Source organism: Mangifera indica, chromosome 2 (assembly GCF_011075055.1).
Source record: "Mangifera indica cultivar Alphonso chromosome 2, CATAS_Mindica_2.1, whole genome shotgun sequence".
NCBI lineage: Eukaryota > Viridiplantae > Streptophyta > Magnoliopsida > Sapindales > Anacardiaceae > Mangifera > Mangifera indica.
The window spans coordinates 15,815,540-15,839,483 of record NC_058138.1 but is presented as its reverse complement, the minus strand read 5'-3'; the positions used below and the strand labels follow the sequence as shown (position 1 = coordinate 15,839,483).

Sequence of the window (23,944 nt, the reverse complement as noted above, 5' to 3'; positions counted from 1 at the left end):
AATTTTAGGAGAGACTCTACTTTGACTACACAATAACACACACACACACACACACACACTTGCATTATTAATCATGTATTATGGGCCATAGATTTTAAACAATCATGTCTCACGTGTCATGCAAAGATCTAATATCATCATCATCATCATGATCATCACATTTCAATTATTATAAACTTCTAGGACTTATTCAAGATGATGACTTTGGTTAAAAAATATTATGTATAAATATATAGATAACAAGAGGCTCAAGTTTTGTATATTTTTATGAGTAGCTTAATATTCATGGGTAAGTTTAAAAGGGTTTGTGTTTTCTGTGGAAGTAATCCTGGGAATCGAAAGATCTTCAGTGAAGCTGCTCTTGATCTTGGTAGACAACTGGTTTGTATATATACTCACATAATTCTCTCTTCATCCCTGTTTCTCTAATTTGCATGAAATATGTATTTAGGGGGTTAAATGCAAAAATATGAAATGTTTTCAGGTTGAGAAAAAGCTGGATTTGATTTATGGAGGAGGGAGTATCGGGCTTATGGGTTTGGTTTCTCAGACAGTTTTCGATGGTGGCTGTCATGTTCTTGGGTAAGTAGTATATATATAAACACTAATTAAATAGATACATATATATGTATATATATATATATATATATATATATATTTTTTTTTTTCGTTACAACAAAAATGTCTATTTTTGATTCATTTTTTGTGTTGTTTTGGGTGTAGAGTTATTCCAACAGCCCTTGTTCCGATTGAGGTATACATACATACATACATACATACGTATATCATCTTCCTCTCTCTTTTCTTTTTCCTTCTGTTGGGCTAATTATGCATATTAAACGACTTCGTTTTCCAGATATCAGGGCAAACAGTGGGAGAAGTAATGGTGGTGTCCGATATGCACGAAAGAAAGGCAAAAATGGCTAGTAGAGCTGATGCTTTTATCGCACTTCCAGGTATATATATTATATATTATATATAAATTATAATATAAGCTTTTTAATTAATACTATGATCATTTTATATATTTTTAATATTAATACGTTACATATTTTAAAATAATAAATAAGTAATTCACAACTTTCAATTTTATTTTTAAATCACGAAGGAGGTTATGGAACCATGGAAGAGTTACTTGAGATGATTACATGGTCACAGCTTGGTATCCATGATAAACCTGTAAGTAATTACTTTTAATCTATATGTATAATCAAGATAATCTGATTTAATTTTTCTGACACTCTATGTGCATCATTCATATTTGTTAATTAATTTTTTTTTTTTTCACATTTCTATTTTCGTTAATTCAACGGTAATAAAAAAGGTTATACGTAAAATTATTTAAATGATAAATTTTGATTGAATCATTCAAATTTTATGATTTAGTTTAAATTCTAAAATGGGTTTGTTTAAGTTCAAAATTTATAAAAGAAAATAATAATTTGTCAAATTAAATCAAATTATAAACCGTTTTAAATATATATACAAGCATACTTATTCATATTTTTCATACAATAAATATATATTTATATGTTATATTGAAATCCCCGACAATTATAATTTTGTTTCGTTGATTTTTTATTCCAAAATTGAACCCTACAATTGTGAAGGACACTAAAATTTTTAAAGTAAATTTAGTCGAGGATATACAACATTTGTTGACTAACTTAGTTTGATTATTATTATTATTTGTTATTGTTATTATATCTCGGGTTCTTTAGTTTGGCTCAAAGTAAAAATGTGATTAGTAACATATTCTTTGTTGATAATATTGTATTTTACTTTTATAAGCCAAAATTGTAAATCAAACCAGATTAAAATATAATTTTTAAACTCGATTTTTTTTTTGTTTGTAACTCAAATTAATTTGATTTGGTTTGAGATTTTATCAAGTTGTTTTTTTAGTTTGATTTAAAAAATTTTGTAAACCATGCATAATATTATATCTATATATATATATATATATATAATATAAGTACATAAATGATATATGTTATATTGTAATTGAGATTTTAGTACTTTATATTTATATATATAATTGAATATTATTTTATATTTTTTAATAAGTAATAAATTAAATTCCTTTTAAATAACAATATTTTCATATTTTGAGATCATATTCGTATATGTGTTTTTGTTTTTTTTAATGATTATCATACTAAATGTTTTATTGGGTAATTTTTGATTATTTTTTAGACATGAAAAAAAATTGTTAAATTATTCAAGTATTACCTAATAAACTCAATCATAGTTTAGTATCAAATATATATAGTTTAAGTTTATTATTATTTTTAGAAAAAAAAATTATATAAAATAAAAAAATGGGAGTTGAGGAGAAATGTCACCTTCTTGGCCTTTGACTTTCTTGCACATACCTTGCTAAGAAAATATTATTTTCAATAAATTGATTAGAAAGTTTGGTGGTTGTATGTCAGCTCTTGAACATTTCAGTAATAAATTAATCAAGTTTATTTTACATTTGAAGTACTTCATCAAAAAGAGCAACCATCAAATCTTTCTCATAGAAATGTATTTTCTGAATGCATGCAAAAACAGGTGGGAGTGTTAAACATTGATGGATATTATGATTGTTTGCTGAGATTCTTTGACAAAGGAGTTGAAGAGGGATTCATCAAGCCATCAGATAGGAGCATTATCATTTCTGCAAAAACTGCCAGAGAGCTTATACAAAAAATGGAGGTAATGAGATTTCAACTGTTAGCTACCACAACGGTAATAATACTGGAAACACCCATCAATATTTTAGTAACCTTAAACCGTTATCTATAAAAGTTTCCCTATATATTCTGTATAATTATATGTTCCTGCAGGAATATATACCTATGCATAATCAAGTGGCATCAAAGCAAAGCTGGAATGTAGAAGAAGATGATTGATTTATGTGATCCCCCATAAGGAAATGACCAAATTTTATTTTTTTAATTTTTCTGAAACTGATATTTACAGAAGACTCCTTGCATTTAATTGCCTAATGAAAGAGGGATATAATACATGCAATACAGAAACATTATTGTCAGATTTGCAGAATTACTATTGTTAAGCAAAATTTTTTCAACTTGAAAACTGAGGAATGTGAGTGAACTCAGTATGTAAAAGTGTACTTACATTGCAACAATTCTGAGATAAAATCAAAGTAAAAGAATTGAGCTTCAAGATATACCGGTGGCGATTTCAGATACCCAAAATAAAAACAGATATGGAACTTTAGATCTCTGTGATTCAGAAATTTAAAACAATGTCTAACCCTGCATCTAAACAATGCTGCCTGCTTGTGGTAAATCATACATAGTGAACACATAGCGAAGTAATGCTTGGTGTACTAAATCCTCGGTGTTTCAGTCAATTACATAATGAAACACATGAAAGCTAAACAATTTAAATTTATGTGGAATATACTTCTAAGTGGCAATAAAGAACAGAAAGAACTAAGAGCCAAAAGGGGCATCAGCCAGATTAGGAAAAGAAGGTCATCCTCATACAGAATAAGGCAAAAGTTGAAGCTTCTGGCAACATAAAGTGAAAAACAACTAAATTGCTTTGTTTTGCCAACACTTCCAGTCTAAGGGGAAGTTTCCAAGTGCATAATATGCATCAATGTATGCTTTATGTAGGAAAATGCAACTATAAGAACCATATGCTTTATTTTATTTAGGTGATTTCATCCGATGTTTTTGGGTAACTGATCTCTTTTGTGAGATGAAAAACCACAGTTATGTCTGCTTGGTTGAGGTCTTTGCAACCTTGTTAACTAGTTCATTTCCACATCAGCAGAGACCTCAACTATAACTAAGATTGGCAGCTCCTAATGACTTCAGGGACCAACAAACATTCAGAAATGATACAAGAGTATTTAGAAGCTATTTCAGGTATTCCCACAGTACTAGAAGGGTAAGGTGATTGGTTTCATGAATGCAAAGTCGTTCAGAAAATTCAATTTCTAGTCATTCAGGGACATCCAAACAAATTCCCTTATACTTTGAATCAGCCTTTTAGGCTGTCTAGTTTGTTAAATTCTAAAAGTATCATCTTAAGCAACTCGATATAACAAGAAGAAACAAAAACAGAACAGATACAAACGTTCAACCACTTTGGAAGGAAAAACAATAAGAATAAAATGAAATTCAATTTCAGCTGAATCTATGTTACAGATACAGGCCTTTCAGATCAACGAATATCACCAATCATCAATAAAATAAAAATAACTGCAAATGGAATAAGAAGCCTGAAGCAAACTCAAAACTTTCGTTCTGTGATCGAATCAAGATACAATAAAGCATGATACTGAGATGTGAATCACTTTAAGCTAAAAGCAACAAGGGCTGATGCCAACCTGGTCAGCAGGTATTAACTCCATCCTTGCAGTCTTTAGTCAAGTTATAAAAGGTCTCCACGCGTACCTTTGCCATGTAAAAGACTTCAGTGTCCACAGCAACTCTCATGTATCCATCAAACTCAACTGGTCGTCCGTTGTTCAGAGATGCAGTCTCATTGTACCACTCACTTGAATTGCTCCACAGTTCCTTGTAGTCATCAAGCAAATGGACCTTGTACTGAGACCTTAATTTATCAAAGTAATTATAAAATGGTTCATTAGTTGCAATATACAGATGTCTCCAAGGTTGAACCATTCCTTGCAGCTTTGCAAGGAGAGCATCAGGAGATGTATCAGAATCCAAATGAGGCCAGAGCCCCTTGTTTTGAGCTTTTTCTCCTCGAACCACATGGACAGCATCAAAATCCCAATCCATTTTCCCACTGATCCCTGTGACTATATTCATCAATCTCTTAGATTTCCACAATGCATGCCATGGCCTCTGAATGTATTTTGCAGCTTGCCCTTCACACACTCTATACCAATAATTCTCTGGCTCTGGAGCATCAAACTGCCTCCAAATAATTGTGCTCTTATCTTTCTTAAGTTGCATTGGTGTAACCTTGTATGTAACAACTTTCTTGGTTGGCACTTTCCTCTTATGACTCCGATCCCATTTCTTCCAATCTCTCAAAAACTCACCTTCCTCTACAATTGATGCCACCTCCTTAAGATGCTCAAAGTCAAAATAAAATCGAAAATCCTTCCCCTCCTCGTCCTTATTACTTGGATTATAAGTTGCTGACAAGCAAACACTCAAATCCATTACAAATGTTCTATTCAAATACATAGCCTCCCCCAAGCCACACAAGAAACTCCACATGTACTGATTCATTCCTTTGCAATAATCCCCTCCACGCGAGTAATACAAGTATCTCCCTTTCCGAAAATTCATCTCCGATCCCATAGTCGGGATTGTGTCATTGATCTCATCATCCCGAATTGTTGGTATAACTTTGGTATTCACACCAGTCCTGGTGGTATTAAATCTACTCCTATACATCCTCCTGGCATTAACACCAGAATGCCAACCACTTGCATACACAACCTTATAAGTACAATTCTCCCCACTTTCAAATCTAAACCTCCTAAAATCCCTGTACCTCCTCCAAGACTTCTCCTTCTTGTTTCTAAACCTCCAGGCCACATCACACTCACCTGGTTTCGACCCATTTACTGGAGTTTTATACTCCAGAAACACAATTGACTTGAAATACTTCAAGTTAAACCTCTCAACTGCGATCAAAACTCGTGGGTCAGAACAATTTACCACCTTCAAGTCCTCACACTCTGGTTCAGCCACAACTGTTAAATTCTTTATATCTTTCTCAGACTTCTCAATCACTTCTTCAGTGATGGAACTAACAGGTGAAGCAGCACGGCCAGAAGCAAGTGGCAAATCTTCACCGGTTTTGAGGATAGATTTGTCATCTTTAAAAGTAGCATTTTCGGTTTGAGTGAATAGCTTTGTTAAAGCTGGTGCAGATTCAAGCCATGGATCTGGAGGCTGATATGTAATAGCAATTACAGTAAATATAAGAACTGAGAATACAAAGACTGAGAAACATAGGTTGCTTATAAGTTTTATCAAATTCTGGGCTATTGGCTCCGTGCTTGTACTTGATTCTTTCATGGGATTTGCTTAATCTCAAATTTTCAATTCCGTAAACTAATCAGATCTTCAAATTTCCCTAGCTTTTTCGCAACAGAAAAATGTAAGAATTTTGAAATGAAAAAGGCTTTGCTTGAAGCTTACTTACAAGTATTTCTTGACGGGTTTCGCTCTCTTCAATACCCAAATTTCAGATTCAATCAGATCTCGAAACCAAATCACGAAACTGGCGTTTAACGAGAGAAAAAGTGCACGAAAATGAAGAAAAACTGAAGTGAAACCACTCGATTAAACTCAAACTCACTTCAATGTCTTAATGGGTTTTACTCACTGCTGAAAACCCATGAGTTAAAACTAATCAGAACTTTGAACTTGAACGAGAAGGGTGTTTGGTGAGGTATAAAAAATAGGAGAAAAATAACAGAGAAGAGGGGATGGCATCTGTTATAAGTAAACTAGCTGGTGACAGTTAGCAAAGCAGTGACACCTCAAGATTTGGACATCCAAACTTAAAATTATAAATTTAATTATTATTTAATTATATTAGTTTGAAAATCGATTTCAATTATATTTAATGAATTTTAAAAGGCCAAAAGACTTTTTCCCACCCAAGGTATAATGAATTTTGAAATTTCCACCCACCAACTTTCAAAAACCAAAACAGCCACCCATGGTTTGGAAAACTAACACCTACCCTCCAAAATTAAGATAAGATTAAGGGCAAAATCACATTTAACAATAATATTTAATATTTATATCATTTTACCCCCTTAATTTGAAAAACTAATAATTTCACCCAAAATTAAGTTTTAAAAAGTGACATTTTCCCCCCTACCTAGGGTTTTCAATTTCACTGGTGAATTTCGGGCCAATGATGGCTGATCTCTCTCCCTCCCGGTGTCATCTCTCTCTCCGGTGTTCAATATTGGACCGACAATGTCTAGATTTGATGAAATCCAGATGAAGAGTTCATTTAGAAGAAGTCGGCTTCGTCTGGACGATGATGACGATCCAGAAGAGACTGATCTCCTCATCTGGGCAAAATTGGAAACCCTAGGTAAGGGGAAAAATATCACTCTTCAAAACTTAATTTTGGGCAAAATTATTAGTTTTTCAAATTAAGAGGGTAAAATGATATAAATGTTAAATATTATTGTTAAATGATGATTTTGCCTTTAATCTTATCTTAATTTTGGAGGGTAGGTGTTAGTTTTTCAAACCATAGGTGGGTGTTTGGGTCTTTAAAAGTTGATAGATGAGAATTTGAGAATTTACTATACTTTAGGTGGGAATAAGTCTTTTGGCCATTTTAAAATGACAAATCTTTATCGATTATTAAGATATAATAGAACTCAAAATTAAATATGAAAATACTCTCTCCCATTTTATTTATTTATATAAACCTTAACATTTTATACAAACTGAAATAATATTACACTAAGATATTCGTATAAATATTAACTTTAATTTTTATTTATATGATTATTATATTTTTTTTATTAAATTAAATTGATAAGTATAAGGTGCCTTTAGAAATCATAAATAATAAAAAAGATTGAAATGATACTTTCAGGTTGAAAAATGTTAGGGGATCAGTTGATCTTTTAAATATGTACAGGGTTAATTATATTTCATAGGTATGGCGGTTAATTGATACTTTAAAAAAGCCTGTCGTCAAGATTTAGCTGTTTCAGTACTAAAAATATCAACACCCATCTCAATAATAATATTTTGGTATATCACTATATGTAAGTTTAACTAAAATTGAAAGTAGAAACATGGGTTTCCATTTTTTAATCATCGTGTCTAGAAACTGGTCTCAGCGAAGAGCGTGGTTATAGTCATGGTAATGAAAATTTTTGTGGACGAAATGAGCCAACCATTTTGAAGCTGCAAAGCAAACTACTGCAAATGAGACCACGGTGATTCTTACGGCAGCTGACATCATATTTTGCTTGGTGGCAGCAACAATCCCAATTGAGACAATGGAGATGACCTGCAGTATCACCTCAAGTGCATTGAGACTCTGATATGCAGCATTGCAACTGCTGCAGTTCACCACATGGGACCAGTACCTGCAAAATTATGAACAAAATAACTACCCATAATTCACATTTCTTGTAATTGACAAACTTCACCGATCAATCTAACATTTTTGTTATCTTTCATTTGTTCTTAAGGAGCACACACAAATGAAGTCATTTTTATGGTAAGATTGTAGTGTTTCAGTGTTCATAATGTGCCTTGAAAAGCCTACTGAAGATACAAGGAGAAAATGTTTGGTAGATTGAAGCATGAAACTTCATTTGATATGGATGCTTTTTTTACCTGTCCATCAGCTGCTCTCTTGGTGGTGTTGGTGGAAGAGTGCCATCATATTTTCCTTTCCAATCAATTTGACCACCTGCATATCTGTTTAACCATCTCCTGAAACCAACCACAAGGGCATCTGCCTTTGTAGGCACAAAACATGCTTTCTGCCAATTGGCAGAGCCGACATCCATTATCTTACGCTCCTGCAATAACAAATCCAAGAGTCAGGTAATACCAATGAATATCAGAAGATGATGTTACTGCTATATGATTAATTACAAGTAGAAACAACAGTGGACAGTAGTTCAGTTCTCTACAAACACTAGAATGCTTTTGGACTTTTTGGTTAGTCCCGAAATTTAATAATAAAATACCTTAACAGCAGTCCAGTTGGTTTTTAACATGAATGTAGATAAACACAGAACATTTGTTGCATAAATCTTAAAAGAAGGTTCCACCAACTATTTGATTTGCAATAAAACTGAAATATAGTTCACGTGACATGAGGTGGCACCATGAGAATGGCCATGTTAAAGTCTGTGCTTACAAGAATGGAAAATCTTTCCAGAAAAAGAGATAGGAATTACCTCAACATGGAGAAGATATAAATCTGAATCCAGAATCAAGTTTTGTCCAATATGAAACATCCATCGAGGTACAATTTTATCAATCCAAACTCCAAAGTTTCTTGGGAAAGTCCATATCAATCTGCTATTACCTGGACTAACTGGAACGCAAATAAAAATCAAAGCCATGCGCCGTTGCTCTGACTGCTGCAGCAAGTAAGATATAATCGGAATTAAAAAAATTGAACAAATAAGAAGTAAAAAGGAGTGGAAATAAGCATATATTAGCTCAAGATAACGTAATCTACCGACTTCACCTTTTTGGCTCCTGCTGATTGCGCAGATCCATTACCTTGATCCACAACAGGATCAGAATAAGCATAAAAGATACAAGGTGCTATAAATTTGCTACTGCCCCACTCCTGCTTGCCAACGAAACCATTTTTGTCATATTTCTTAACACTCAATTCAATTGGTCTGCCCCCTTCTCTGTCCTTCTTCTCTGCAGAGCAAATTTAGCATTGACTTTCATGTATAAAAAGAGCAGAAAGAGTTAAAACAAGGCTTATTAGAAGTTCTTGTCTACCTTTGGGTTGCCGAGTTTGCATTATTCCATAATGTGCATATGGAACATGGGAGGGGTCCATAAGATTTTCAATTAAGACCTCATACCTGAAAATGCAATTTTCTTAAATCTCAAAATGAAGTCTATTTGCAAACGTCCAGGGTTCGAGTGCCCTAGCATGATGTACTATAATAAAGTTTACCCCATAATTTGTTCGGGCTATAGTTGCGGGTTTAAATGGCTACGTTCCCCGGGGGTTTACCGCAAGGGTTCCCCCAAGTTAACAAAAAAAAGAAGCCCATTAACTTAAATATAACACTTTATACATAAATTCACAGTAAAGACATTCCTTTTCAAAAAAAGAATTAGCAATAACATTAAGGGTGTCAGAATCTAGAAATATAGTCATTTAGGGGGCGTTTGGTTTGGGTAATGTTTGATTACTAAAATAGAAAGATTACCTTAAAGACAGATTACTTAGAAGATTACTGGATATAAATGATTACTATGTTTGATAAAATTTGATAGGTATAAATAATTATTGTGTTTGGTTAAAGGTAATAAAAGATTACTAGTAAATTATTTTACTTAAATGCCCTTGAATATAATTATTTTTAAATATTTTTTATATTATTTGTCATATTAATTAAAAATAAATTTATTTTTATCTCAAAAAATAAATAAACAATAATTTTTTTATAATAAACTCAAGATTACCCCAGTAATCTTTAAATACCTAAGGTGAATGAGGTAATCAGATTACCACCTATATTACCTGCCACATCAGCATTGGTAATAGAAGATTACTGTAATCTTTTATTACTGGCAAACCAAACAAAGGAATAAAAGATAGATTAATCATAAAATTCCCTAACCAAACGCACCCTTATAACTTCAAGTACAAGTTGACCCAATGGAAAAATGGAAGACCAGGTTTTGGCATACCCGTAAGGAATTTCTCGATTTCCCATCAGCTTTGTATATGAAGGGTCATCAAGTTCTGCGATGTAAGGTGGTTTCTTAGTCATAATAATATCCTTGTACTTAGGATCAGTGTTTGGCCAAAACCACACAATGTCATGATGCACAGTACTTGGATAAACTGCTGCACATGCTTTCTTAAATGTGTCGACCTGCATAATTTAATGAAATCATTGGTTAAAATTTAAATTTTTCTCCAGAAACTATAATTATCTGGCAAATGTAAATTTTAGTTTCCAACCACGTGGCATGAGAAAGAACCTAACGAGAGGTTACCATCAACTTGAATTGCTATAAGTGATTGGTAAAATAGCAACATCTATTCTATACACATTTAATATATTCATAAAAAGTTCTCAAGAAGAATTCACTATAGTGAAAATTATTTGTAAGCTCTCGTTTAGATTTTACTCTTCTTTTTCTTTATTATTCTTTGGTAATAAAGATCTTTTAAGTTCAACAACCACAATATTACATTTTACAGCTAAATTCTTCCCAGTCGGTTAAATAGGAGTATGCGAATACAACATTCCCATGCCATGCTCCTTCTAATGCAAAAAAGCAGTAATGTGGCAGAGGAATGGAATATATTTTAGCAAATGGAAAAAGAAAAAACACTTTGACAAGCAGTGAAGCACAAGCATAGAAGAAACACTGAACAAGTTAGAATAATTGACAACCTTTAACAACAAGCAGAAATTCCAACTAATGCTTCATCTCAATAGTCCCCACATCGAGAAAAACCTATAAAACTTGACCCAGTTTTGCTACCCAGAAATCTAAACTTCCCCAAATAAGTGGCTTTAAGGCAAAAGAAACTCAAGTAATAGAAAAATTAATAATTAATCAGAGAAATTGATGGTTGGAATGGACATACCATGTCATCATAACACCGAATTAATAACTCTTGATACATATTCATTCATTTAAAATTACAAAAAAGAAAAGGCAAGTATATGGATTTTATTTTGCGGATACACAGATAAAATAAGGTGCACTCATAATTAAATTAGCATAGCGTACAAAATGATTTCTTTTTTTGATAACCAGGGAACCTGTCCAGCTTCTCCGGACAAATAAACTCGGACACACTAACCAGACCCACAACCACATCACTTGGTACCTAAGGGTTTTGCTTGATTTTAATAAAACCAAAAGTAAAGCTAAAGCAAAGAAATAGCATGCGTTAAGAATTCTTCCAATTCAAATTAAGGAATTTATTCCAAAAGTTGATACATAATTACCGATCATTCTGGTCGTTCATTAGATCAGATTTTATTGGATGGACATAAAAATAAACACGATACTCATTCCAAGCATTCACAACCAAACCAATAAAGCCTGTAAAAAGAATCCAACAAACCAAAACAAAAGTGAACAAATATCACATATAATAATTAGTGTATTAGTCTTCCACTTAAAATTGAATATATCTTCAAAATCAAGAGAACTTACAGGAGGGCCGTCAGGAGGAGCTTGAGGGATAAATTTACAATCCCCAGAGCCGTTGAAACACCAGCCATGGTACACACACTGCAGCCTTCCCCACTGGTCAATTCTCCCTTCAGACAAAGGAGCCAATCTGTGAGGACACGAATCATCAAACACTCTCCATGAATTCTCATTTCTATCCCACCACACCACCACATCAAGCCCCAAAATCTTCTTTGCATATGGCTTTCTCTTGTCCAAGTCACACACTGGCATCACTGGGTACCATTCTGCAAACCACTCAAACTTCTCTTTTTCTCCTTCAGCTTCAGCCTCAGCCTCCAGGTGTGGCTCATAAGGCTGAGCAGTTTCTGATAAAGTGGTGAAGAGTTTGCATGGTTTTGGAGGGGTGGTCTTGTAGGATGATGAGAATAGTGAAGTGGGGAGGAAAACGTTGAGGGGTTTGTGGAAAGTTCTTGTTTTTGGGGTGTAAAATGAAGAAAATGGAAGTAGTTTGAGAGCTTCCATGGGTTCAGTTCAGTTTGAGCTCATTCACTGTGAACAACTTGAAGTGAGGAAGTTAACAAGACAAGAGATGCAAGGAGTTGAACCAACTGGAGGCCCTGAACGGCAGCCTAGCGTTGTGGCTATGAATTGGCCAACATGGCATGAGAGAGACATAAGGTTTTTTTTTTTTTTTTTTAAAGGCCAAAAGGGACTTATTAGCACCAAAGGTTTAATTCATTTCCAAATATAAATATAACAGTTTTAAAAATCTAAATATTTACTTATGAATCAATTTCTCTTAGAATTTTTAGTTAGGGTCGAAGATAAAACTATCATTTTATTTGTAATATTAAAAAATATATAATTTTACTCATTTAACCCTTCAAGTTTTAAAAACTGTATTCACGCCTAAGTCTTAACTTTGAAAAATGATTTTTCCCCCCACATCCCTAAGGTTTTCTTCTCTCTGACGATAGCCACCATCTCCTCCCTTCTCCCTCTCCCACCGTTGATAACTCCTATGATAGGTGAATAAGCTCCAACCAAAGACGAAGGAGAATTGGCTCTAATGATAGATTCGTCGCATTTTCATCATTTTTTGTCATTGGCTCTTTATTGATTCCAAATGTGGTAATTGATTACAGCCAACAAAGTTGAATTGATGGCCTCGTCGATTCATCTAGACGAAGAGAATTCGTCTTCATTCAAATAAAGACTCATTTTCTCTGACGAAGATGAGTTTAGAAGAAGGGAGAAAGATGGTTGGACAACATCGATTGCTGGAAATGAAGGGGTTTTGCTAGAAAATTGAAACCCTAAGGGAAAAAAGTGAATTTTTTAAAACTTAATTATAGAAAAAAATTATTAGTTTTTTTAAACTAAATGAGAAAAATAATATAAATTTTTAGAGTTTTAAAGTTTAGTAGTAAAATAATGATTTTATCTCTTATAACTAACTGTTTTGATTAAGTTTAATAGCTCATAGGTAAATGTTTGAATTTTTAAAATTTCATAAGCGTATACAAGGAATGCCCTAACCTTGGGCGGGAGTAAGTCTTTTGGCTTTTTTTTTTTTTAATGTGGCTCAAATAATTTTGTACTAAATTACTGTTACAAATCAGGATTATTATTCATATTTGGCCAAAAGACTTATTCCAACCCAAAGTTTGATAAAATTTTAAACTCATACTCGTTAACTTTCAAAAATTCAAATATCCACTTTTTTATTCAAATTTACTGTTAGGGTTAGGGTAAAAATGTCATTTAAAAAAACTATAAATTTATCATATTTTTCTTTTAGGTTTAAAAATTTAAAAATTTTCCCTCATCCAAAATTTGAAAGTAACATTTTCCCCTTAAGATTTCATTCTTTTCCCTTCCTTCTCCGATGACTATTCTCTAATCAACCTCCTATAGTAGCACACCCTCCAATCTGTTAGACAAAGACAAATCATTGGCCAATAATTTGTTAACAAAAAATTGTGTGGATTGGTGAACACACAAATCGGTCGAACATAGATTTGTGTGCATCTATGTTTGGCTAATCTGTGCATTGGTTGATCCGCACAAATCAGTTGATGCACAGATTTGTGTATTGCATAAATTTATGTCGACAAATCGTTGACTAAATTATCAGTCTACCTTCGGTTGGCTGACGATTTGTCTTTATTTAGGGAGACCAGAGGGCATGCCGTTATGAGAGATTGGCCAAACAATGATCGTCTGAGAAGGAACAAAAAAGAATGAAATCTTAAGAGAAAAAATATCATTTTTTAAACTTTAGGTAAAGAAAATTGTTAGATTTATAATTTTAAAAGGAAAATATGATAAATTTTTAATTTTTTAATATTTTTAACTAAATAACATTTTTATACTTAATCCTAACAATATATTTTAATAAAATGAGAGGTATTTAAATTTTTAACAATTAACATATATGAATTGAAAATTTTACCGAACCTTATGTGAGAATAAGTGTTTTGGCCGATAAAAAATTAATCCATCCTATGGGAATGTATACTTGAGTATTCCAGTAAGTATTTGTAGCGTGATTTATAGGCTTATTAACTCTTGTTATTATGTTATGTCAACGTAACCTTTTCTAAATTATCTACAAAATTTTCTACCTTTTGCTTGCACTATTCTAACCCTCGTCTACATGTTTGGCAATTAACTTAAACTCCCATTGCTTCATTGACAAGATGAATTTTATTACGTACAATAAAATTTTAATTTTTTTAGTAAATAATAGTTTTAGTCCTAACTCTAACTTAGATTTTAAATAAAAATTTTATTATGAGTGAGTATTTGGGTTTTAAAAGGTTGAAGGGTTTGGTTTTCACTATATTTTGGGGTGGGAATAAGTCTTTTGGCCTAGATTATAATTATTAAAGAGAGGCTAATTTTAGAACAACTATCTAGAACCTTTGAGTTTGAAGAAGAAAAGCTGAACCATAGTAATAATCTAACAATTGAACATCTAAAATATTGTAATTTGTTATAAATTTAATTCAATAAATACGATATAAAAGAAAGCAAGAGAGAATTGTAGTAAAACAGATTGAGAATAATTGAAGAGAGGAAGGATTGAGAGAGAGTTTTTATATATGAACCGGATGAAGAGAAGAGAAAAGAAAATTATGTGTAAAATGATAGAGAAATGGGGGGTTTATATAGCAGTTTGCCGCCTCCCTTTTTACCTAATACATTTACTAACACCCCTTTTCTTTGCTTTTCGTACGTCAGCCTCAACATTTTCTTCTTGCTATAATAAATGATTTCCCACCGCCTTTTTTGACTTGTTTTGGCGGAAAGCCACCTGGATCTGTAACATAATTAAAGAATTAACGTACTTATATATATATATATATATATATTATATATATATATATATATATATATATATATATATATATATATATATATATATATATATACACTTAATTAGTAAATAATTATATTAATCATTTTTTTCATTAACATTGCTTGAAGTTTAATGTTGTAAACTTAGTGTTTTATGTAATACATTGTAGTACATTCCCATCTTACAACTTATTCAAGTTTAATATTTTGTCTAATACATTGTAAAAATTAAATCAAATCAAAATCAGTCTGCCATGCCAAAACCACAGAATGTTTGTGTTGGTTTAGGGGTGGATTCATATTGAGTCCAACTTGAACATCCCTTACTTGAATAAAAAATGGTTTGACTCAAGTTTGTTGACCCAAAATTAAGTTCGATTCGAGTTTAGTTCTAAAGAACAATGACACAACTTAGTTTGGTTCAAATTTAGTTCAATTTCATAGCTCGAATTAATTATTCAAATTCATAGTTTGATTTGGTTCAAATTAATAGTTTGAATGTATGTTCGGATTCATGGCTTAAGTTCATAGTTTATTAACAAAATGATGTCATTTTATCCAAATAATATTCTAAATTTTTTATTCGAGCTATGAATTTAAATTGAACCAAGTCATGAATTCAAATTGCCCATTTGAACTACTGAATTCGAATTGATTCAAGTCATGAATTCAAATCGAATAAAGGCACAAACTTGAATTACTTATTTGAGCCCTGAATTCGAGTCGAACACCCCTTGGCTTTAGTTCTGTTCGAATTAAAAAAAAAGTCAAATCTTCTGGTTTGATTTCAATTAGAATTTGAATCACACAAATTTAAGCCGAGCTAAATTGGTCGAATTGATTCGATTCATATCTAGGCTTACGTTAGTGGCCTTTCACCCATGCATAAGTCTCATATTTCATACCCTAAAATTGTTTCAACTTCAAACTTTATGTACATTGACCCTTTAAAAGAGCAAAATATTATGCGTATCTACTTTAAGTACATAAATAGATATACATTTATATATATTATTGCGTGATTGAGTGTTATTTTATCTTTAATTCAAAATCACTCAATCACATAATAACATATATAAATTTATATATATTTGTGTATGGCCAAAGGACTATTTCCCACCCAAGGCATGCGTTTTCTGCAAATTCCTACCCGTTAACTTTGGAAAACCTATTTACCTACTCATAGGTCGTTAAAAAAAACGTCAGGTTGACGGATTCAAAGGTAAAATCGTCATTTTATCTGTAATATTAAAAATAAACTTAAATTTAATCCCCCAAATCCCAAAAACTAACACTTTCCCCCAACCCAAAATTTTAAAAACTGCATTTTCCCCCCTAGGGTTTCCAAACTTTCGATTGAATTTTTCGGCAACGACCGACGATTCCAGGCGACGTCTACTCTTTTCAATCGTGCATCGTCCGACGATCCTAGGCGTCGTCTTCAACGAAGACGCCTAAGATTGTAGGACGACGCACGATCGGAAAGAGGAGATGTCGGGGAGGAAGAGACGTTACCTAGAGATCGTCGGTCGTCACTAGAAAATTTGGGTATGAAGTTTGGAAACCCTAGGGGGGGGGGGGGGGAATGTAGTTTTTAAAAACTTAGGTTGGGGGGAAAGTGTTAGTTTTTAGGGTTTGAGGGAAAAATGATATCACCGACATATTCAGTTAAATTTAACGGCCTATGGGTGGGTAAATAGTATTTTCAAAGTTAACGGGAAAAACTTTGAAAATTCAACATAGTTTGGATGAAAAATAGTCGTTTGGCCTTTATGTATTCAAAATTAATACATATAATTTTATTAGCCTTTAAAAACGTTTTTATTTTTCTTGTTTTTTCGTTATTTTGATTTGAAAAGTGAGTGCTTTAGAATTCAAGTACTATAGGGAATGAATATCGACAATTAGAATCATGGGTGACTTATTAAAAATAAACGATTAATATGTATAATTTGTGACAGATAATATAATTTATTATTACTTTCAGTTAGAATAAAATTTAATAAACATATTTATAAAAATAAAATAAATTTACTTGAAAAACATAATTGGAATTTTATGGCTAACGAGGAGTAAAGAATAAAGAAGCAAAATGGAACCCAGATGGCAAAACTTCTCCACCGTCATCCTTTTGGAAAACGCTTTCGTTGTTTTTATTCTTTGATTTTGCAGCCGATGTTTTTGAAGTGGCAAAGATTTTATACTAAAACAATCGAAGAAAATCACAGCGGGGTGGCAATTTATATGAAATTTGTGCGGTCCACTGACGAGTACATAGATTGAGATATGAATCTAGTAAAGAAGAAATTTTTTTGAAGATTTGAGGCAACTGGGTGAATAAAGCAATAATATTTTGGTGGCCAAAAGACTTATTTCCACCCCGAGCTTGTTTTAACCCCAAACCGGTATTCGTTAAGTATTAAAAACTCAAACTCTCACTATAAATCATTAAAATTAATAGGTCATTAAAAATTATATAATTTTATCTCCCTTCCCTTTTTAGTTTGAAAAACTAACAATATCTTCATAGAATTAAATTTTGAAAATTAAATTTTCTCCCGCTAGGTTTCTATTTCTTTGGCGAAAATTCTTCCTGCGCTCTCTCCCTCCAAAGACATTTTCTATATGTGATGTAATAAAAAACATGTGAAAGTATTTAAAACATTATATTTCTTTAGAAAACATTTTCTGAAAAGTTTTCACATCTATGTCGATCAGTTAGGTCGAGATAAAGATTTGTTATCTTAGTTACATGAGTTATATACTATGTAGTCCTCTTTTCCAATATATACTATTAAATTATTGTAACATGATTGGGCCCTATCATGGGTATGTCCTATTGCGAGTGTATATAGAAAAAATCTCACAACTATCCATTTGTAATGATTCTAATGAAAGTATATCAATTCATAAGTAAATAATATTTTCATGGGTATTTTGTGAAAACTAAAATTGAAGAGATTGTCCACACATATTTGTGAATAATTAGGCCTTCATATGTCTTATGAGAGACATTGTGGTCTCACAGATGCTTTACGAATAAATAGTACCTATGTGTCGTACAGGATATGTTACCAACATCTTTACACCCTCACAATGTGAAAACATGTAAAATAAAGTTGATCTCATGCAAATAAAACTAGGACATGTTTTCGTATAAAAATGTGCATACACTCAAGCCCCAAACTTACGTAGGCTCGTAAATTGCACCTTGGAGCAATATTTGCAGTGTTTTGCAAGTGACCAACCATGAAAATGGTCTGAATGGATCCCCTTCCACCACCAAAATGACACCCTTCGAGGTCGTTTACGATATTCCACCTCTGAGCCTATTGGCTTAGGTTCTCGGAACTTCCGACATCCAAGTCACCGATGAGTGCTTACATGACCGTGATGCCATTTGACATATGTTCTGTTAATTTTTTGCTGGCCCAAGATCACAGTGTCAAGCATATCAAAATTGGCACAAGGTTTCCTTCATTGTCCAAGGCAATGTGTATTTAAAGCTTCAACCATATCAACAAACTTCTGTGGCTTTTCGAGGTTCAATGAAGTTTGCTTCCCATTTTTTTGGTTGGTCCGTATCAAATTACTGAAAAGGTGGCACAAGATTGGCTCTTCCTTCATGCTCTCAATTCATAATGTGTTCCATGTTAGTTTATCACGGAAGCATTTGGGATCAGTCACTCTGGTTGGCCTCCGCTATAGCTAATTTTCATGCCATTCGTAAAGGAGTTAGCCTGATTGTACAAGTGTAATGGCCCTAATAAATGGGCCCAAAAGTGAAAGCAAATGCAATATAAGAAAGAATGGACTTTTCTTTTGTATTGAAAGGGCATGAAAGCCCCAAAATTTTCTAGATTTTTCACAAATGGTGTAAGGTGAATGAACAAAAAGAAAAGTGTGTACATGACTGTAATTGAAAAGAATTAAAAGAATTCCTATCATCTTCTCTATTCACAGAAAAGAATTTGATCATATAATACTAGAAACTAATTATATTTGGCGATCATTTTCTCCTCAATGGGGAAGTCTCACTTGTAGAATGGTGAATGGTGGTTGTTGTTGTTAACAAGTTTCATTTCTCAGGCACTGCTAGACTCACTGTTGCTTCCAGTTTGCCACCAGGCCCCATCGGTGAGCGCCTGTTTGAACTTATGCCACCCCAGTTGTTAGTGGAAAAGCATAAGTTAGATCTAAAATATGCGGCACTTCTTGGAGACAAGTTTACCTTCTCCAGAGCTCGGAATTGAAGCTCAGAGGGATAGTCCCTCACACAGCCAATACGAGGTCCTGCTCCTGTTGTCCATTTAAAAGACAATTGCTTCCCCAGTTGATATGACTTCATTCCTTTACGTGAATTAATTCTTTGGAGAATCACTTCTTGAGGAACAGCTTCAATTGGCTCTTCGTCCGACTGATTCTGCATTGGTTCCATCCTGTTTTGTTCAGAAGCAGCAGTGTCTTCTTCTGTAGAATGTGAATGAGCCACTGGAGGCTCTGCTGATAACTTGTTGCTACTTGGCTCAGGAGCAGAATAGTCATCCTCTACTTTCTCGAACAACTGGTTCGTTCTTGGTATCTCAAGACTTGCCAATTTCCTACTAAAATTGTTGAAGCTCTCTAGCTTAGGCAATTCTGATAAAGCAGTTGTTGTATTTTCCACTGAGTCGGTTTTTCCTTCACTCAGCTCTTCAACATTGGTCTCATCAGTCTTCAATCCATCAAACACCTGAGTCAAGTCCTCTTCGGACGAGTGGTTCCTAATATGCATACTGCTTCTTTGTTTATCATCTGAGCTTTCTCCTTCATCCACTGGACTCATCTGAGAACAAATGAAAAGATGGCATTTTTAGATTGAGCTCTTTACTTCTCTAGATTTACAAAAAAATTATAGCATCTTAAAAGAATTCAGGCCTCTATATGTATACCTGGACATTTGTGATATCAACATTGTTCTCTTCAAGGAATGAAATGAAGTCCTTAAAATTTTCTTCTGTAGGCCGATAGTGACCACTGTGAGGCCAAACAGCCTGTTAAAAAACCATAGCAAACTATCATAAAAGACCACACATGAAGGAGAGCAAAAATAAGAGAAAAGATATCGACTAACTAGTATTATAGCTATACCTTAAGCTCGCCATTTTCAACAACTAATCTCCCTGCAGCCAATGTGGCTCCACCAGCCAAGAAACTAGAATGCTGAAATGTCCCTTTCTTCTTTTTGCCAACATACAAGGTTTTTGATGTACCAAGGACAAAAATCCACTTAGCATTACTGTCATCAAATGTGTTCAAGATCTCTCCCGTTTGCTTGAAATAGAATTTTCCATCCTTTATATGAACTTCATATGCCTTCCTTTCCATCTGTAGATAGAATCAAATTATCAGCAAAGTTCTAAGATAATATTAGATCTTATGATAAAGGATGAACAAAAAATACAGGCTCACCGGGCCAAGATACTTGATGCACTGGGTTTGAAGCTTTGATCGAGGGCATTTTTCAACAAGATTTACTTCCCTTCCTTCGCCTATATCCAGCCTGCATTCAAAACAAGTATATTTACTATGAATTTCTTGAAATCCGGAAATATAATTCTAATTTATCATGAGAAAAGGCTTTGGTTAAAGAGTGTTACCAGTAAAAGAAGGGTTCTCTGCTCTTGCTATGAAGCCATTTTTCATAATAGAAGTGTAGATTGTGCCCATAACGATGCCTTGGATCAATCTGTTTAACAAGAATGATAAAGAATGATCAATAACAATTGACATAAAAGTAGTTATACATTAACTATATAAGCATACCAAATTCATATTAATGTAATTGACTTACCGCTTCGAGCCAGTGTTGTAAAGCAAGTTTTTGAGCTTTGTCATTCTTTGATAAACCTTTTCCAACCTGGAAAATCAAAGAAACAGTTAGACACTGGAAGCTCATTTTAGTCTTTATATGAAATCACTTCTCCATCTATCAGAAGCTTACCTTAGCTGCTCTGCTTTTTGCTCTGGACCACCGAGAAATGGCAGTTTCATGTTTCTCAATATCGAAGAACGAAATAGAGCTCCGCTTGAGTTCAGCAAAGTCTAAGAGCTTCCACCTAAACACAGCAGAAAATAGTTGCATTAGAATCAGGTAAAAACATATAATAATTTTGCGAAAAGACAAGTTTTGCAAATATCAAACAATGTACACACCAGCTTTGCTCAACAAGAACAGCACAATCTGCTAGCTTTCTTCTGGTTCTGAAACTTTTATACACTTTCTGTAATTTTATTGCAGCTTGATGTTTGGGATTGCAGGGGTCCAGAACTGGTAATTGTCGTACTGTCTCCACAGAATTATCTGATCTTGGAGAATAGTTATCCATTTCAGAACTCTTTTCCTTGATTAATTTGATGGATTCTTCCTTTTCTTTGTCAGTAAAGGAAGATGTGAGGGAGATCATTGCCTCCAATTCGCTTTCTTTAAAGCTAACAGATCCTTCTTTCATCATCTTTCCAGCACCTACGGATTTCAATATTGTTGGTTCCATATCTTCACTTTTGAAACTAATGGATCGAACTGGAGTTTTTACTTCCTTATCTCCGAAACTAATGGATTTAACTATGACTGATTCTAAACCACTTTCAACATCACTGTACTCTGCAAATGGGCAGGAAATATTGATCCCCATAAACACTTTATCTACTTTAGATTCCTGTAAACAAACCAATACATGAAAATTAGTATCTAAAAACAGAAAAAAATTGAGAAAAAACACTTTCCCTCAATCAAACACTAAATCAATTTTCATAAGAAAAATTCATCAAGAAACAACATAAATCTAAAGATGTAACTGTTATTAAAGGAAAAAAAAAAAAAACAAGACGATTGATCAAACAAACCCATGCGAAGAGGTTGGATGTCTAACATACTTTGCTAAAAACCAATTCATTAACACAAACAAAAACAAAGAATCTCACTTTCATGTAATCAGAAAGATCAAGAACAAACCCAGGAAACCAGGAAGAGCCTTTACTCAAAAACCAATTCTTGAACAAAAACAGAAACAGAAAGGAAAAGAGCAAAAACAACAAACCCATTTCAGAACACAGAATGAGAAACAAAACCAACATTGCAAAATAAAATGAAAACGAACATTGCAAAAACCGAAATCATATATTATGTATATGCATAGCTCTCAAGTCTCAAACATGAACTAAACACACACCGCGGAACAGAAACAGCACAAAGGAACAAGCTGTAAACTTTCAAGAACATTCAAATGAAAGCCTCAAATGATTAAACATAGCCAGGAATAAAAACCTCGGATCTCAAACACCCTTTGCTCAAAAAAAAAAAAAAACAGAAAAACAAAACAAAAGCATTTATTACCAATATCTAAAGCTCTCAACAGGGAACAGAAACACACAAAACAAGCACCAAATGAAAGACAGGTAAGTTTTTTGCAAGAAAGAGTGAGCATTATACCTTTAAATTTGGACAGTGAAGATTGGCTAATACTAGCCAAAGGGATTCTGGGTCTAAAGAGTGGAGAGTTTCGGTGATTTTTGTCGCTCTTTTTTTATGTGAAACTAAAATAAATAAGCCGTCTCTGGTAACCTCGTCCTTAGATTGAATGATAGTAGCTAAGCTAAAAATATGTATGCATATATATAGAGATAAATATATACATATAAAGAGAGAGAGAGAGGGACATAAAGTGGAGTCGACCTTCAGAGGGGAAGAAAGAGAAGAACTTGTTTCCATCCACGTGGAGAAGACCAAGTAATTATAATATGAAGCTTCATCGTCATTTTTCACTTTGTTTTTTTTTTTTTTTAACAAAAAAATTAATAGTTAAAATGAACCATTTTGGTAAAATTCAATATGGGAGGTTAAGTTGAAGAAGTTTGCAAAATCTTCTTTTTTTTTAATATATAATTTTGACACAATTCTCTAATTAATGAATTATTAAATTATTGACACAATTTCTTTGAATGGTTAGTGCAATTCCAAGTTCATAAAATAATTTAAATTTATTTATTTTGAATTTTTCTTGAAAAAGTTTTGATATATGATTTTAACACTGCAATCTCCCAGAATAAGTCAAAAATCAGGATATTAAAATTTTTGTCACAAAAAATAATCAGATATAACATTATAAGATTAAAGACAAGAACAGTTTAAGTATTTAACAAATTTTGTGTTATAAATGTTTAATTTGTTAAAAGTGTAATATATTTATATAAATAGACTCTTTTTATGACAAAAATTTTAGTATATAAAAAATTATGTGAAAAAGTTGTATAAATAAATATATATACAAGACTCTTGAAAAATAATAAATAAGATAAAATAATATAAAAATTAAATGAATTAGAGAGAATTATTATTTCATAATTTTACTTGGGTCAATTCAAAGGGATTGAAATGTAATAAACTTGAAATGTTCTTGCTTAAGTTAAAAGAAAAAAACCAAATAATATTTGAACTTTATTAAAATTTTCACTTATAAAAGTCATGGCTGGTCAATTCAAAGTGAGATTAATTAGTTGGTGGACTCATTTTTAATCGCAATCACTGATGTCATCACTTCATTTTTGGTAGCTTGGCTCCCAAGCTCAACCTCTCGATTATTATTAATTAAATAATTAGTCTTATAATTAGTCATTTTCTAGGGCCCTCCTTAATCTAAACACCCAATATAATTACTCCAATAAACGCCTTAATA

The 23,944-nt window shown here is 32.8% G+C and overlaps 4 protein-coding genes across 6 annotated transcripts; 1 reads left to right on the top strand and 3 right to left on the bottom strand.

Annotated features, from left to right (window-relative positions):
- Positions 1 to 221: 221 nt before the first annotated feature.
- Positions 222 to 3,037, top strand: LOC123206227 (cytokinin riboside 5'-monophosphate phosphoribohydrolase LOG8-like). 2 transcript variants are annotated; one of them, XM_044623390.1, is made up of 7 exons: positions 222 to 381; positions 485 to 582; positions 724 to 754; positions 857 to 956; positions 1,109 to 1,179; positions 2,557 to 2,700; positions 2,832 to 3,037. In XM_044623390.1, the coding sequence occupies exons 1-7, from the start codon at positions 268 to 270 to the stop codon at positions 2,895 to 2,897; spliced, it is 624 nt and encodes a 207-aa protein (XP_044479325.1). In that variant the 5' UTR covers positions 222 to 267; the 3' UTR covers positions 2,898 to 3,037. The 2 variants fall into 2 exon arrangements, with proteins under 2 accessions (XP_044479325.1, XP_044479316.1); XM_044623381.1 differs by having other exon boundaries at positions 2,557 to 2,733.
- A 1,052-nt stretch (positions 3,038 to 4,089) lies between these two features.
- LOC123206210 lies at positions 4,090 to 6,481 on the bottom strand. The gene has a single exon (XM_044623362.1). The coding sequence runs from the start codon at positions 6,024 to 6,026 to the stop codon at positions 4,356 to 4,358; it is 1,671 nt and encodes a 556-aa protein (XP_044479297.1). The 5' UTR covers positions 6,027 to 6,481; the 3' UTR covers positions 4,090 to 4,355.
- A 1,241-nt stretch (positions 6,482 to 7,722) lies between these two features.
- Positions 7,723 to 12,512, bottom strand: LOC123200953 (protochlorophyllide-dependent translocon component 52, chloroplastic). 2 transcript variants are annotated; one of them, XM_044616379.1, is made up of 7 exons: positions 11,886 to 12,512; positions 10,395 to 10,582; positions 9,471 to 9,556; positions 9,202 to 9,386; positions 8,906 to 9,091; positions 8,334 to 8,521; positions 7,723 to 8,080 (listed from the first exon to the last, which is right to left on the bottom strand). In XM_044616379.1, exons 1-7 carry the CDS (start codon positions 12,387 to 12,389, stop codon positions 7,825 to 7,827), a joined length of 1,593 nt encoding a protein of 530 aa, XP_044472314.1. In that variant the 5' UTR covers positions 12,390 to 12,512; the 3' UTR covers positions 7,723 to 7,824. The 2 variants fall into 2 exon arrangements, with proteins under 2 accessions (XP_044472314.1, XP_044472321.1); XM_044616386.1 differs by having other exon boundaries at positions 8,906 to 9,088.
- Positions 12,513 to 19,030: 6,518 nt separating this feature from the next.
- Positions 19,031 to 22,844, bottom strand: LOC123209460 (IQ domain-containing protein IQM2-like). Its single transcript, XM_044627531.1, has 9 exons — positions 22,702 to 22,844; positions 21,426 to 21,928; positions 21,214 to 21,328; positions 21,064 to 21,129; positions 20,870 to 20,958; positions 20,682 to 20,772; positions 20,361 to 20,597; positions 20,162 to 20,263; positions 19,031 to 20,055 (listed from the first exon to the last, which is right to left on the bottom strand). Exons 2-9 carry the CDS (start codon positions 21,902 to 21,904, stop codon positions 19,309 to 19,311), a joined length of 1,926 nt encoding a protein of 641 aa, XP_044483466.1. The 5' UTR covers positions 21,905 to 21,928; positions 22,702 to 22,844; the 3' UTR covers positions 19,031 to 19,308.
- Between the last annotated feature and the right edge of the window lie 1,100 nt (positions 22,845 to 23,944).

What these genes read in the sequence shown, in the direction of transcription:
- LOC123206227 (XM_044623381.1), top strand. Translation starts at nt 268, where the DNA reads ATGAGTAGCTTAATATTCATGGGTAAGTTTAAAAGGGTTTGTGTTTTC. An exon ending in GGTGGCTGTCATGTTCTTGG is followed by an intron (nt 583 to 723) that starts GTAAGTAGTATA and finishes TTTTGGGTGTAG; the next exon opens with AGTTATTCCAACAGCCCTTG. An exon ending in AACTGTTAGCTACCACAACG is followed by an intron (nt 2,734 to 2,831) that starts GTAATAATACTG and finishes ATGTTCCTGCAG; the next exon opens with GAATATATACCTATGCATAA.
- LOC123206210 (XM_044623362.1), bottom strand. Translation starts at nt 6,026, where the DNA reads ATGAAAGAATCAAGTACAAGCACGGAGCCAATAGCCCAGAATTTGATA.
- LOC123200953 (XM_044616379.1), bottom strand. Translation starts at nt 12,389, where the DNA reads ATGGAAGCTCTCAAACTACTTCCATTTTCTTCATTTTACACCCCAAAA. An exon ending in CTCCTCCTGACGGCCCTCCT is followed by an intron (nt 10,583 to 11,885) that starts GTAAGTTCTCTT and finishes TAAATTATGCAG; the next exon opens with GTCGACACATTTAAGAAAGC. An exon ending in GCAAACTCGGCAACCCAAAG is followed by an intron (nt 9,387 to 9,470) that starts GTAGACAAGAAC and finishes TTTGCTCTGCAG; the next exon opens with AGAAGAAGGACAGAGAAGGG.
- LOC123209460 (XM_044627531.1), bottom strand. Translation starts at nt 21,904, where the DNA reads ATGGGGATCAATATTTCCTGCCCATTTGCAGAGTACAGTGATGTTGAA. An exon ending in TACAACACTGGCTCGAAGCG is followed by an intron (nt 20,959 to 21,063) that starts GTAAGTCAATTA and finishes CTTGTTAAACAG; the next exon opens with ATTGATCCAAGGCATCGTTA. An exon ending in AGAGAACCCTTCTTTTACTG is followed by an intron (nt 20,773 to 20,869) that starts GTAACACTCTTT and finishes TTTTGAATGCAG; the next exon opens with GCTGGATATAGGCGAAGGAA.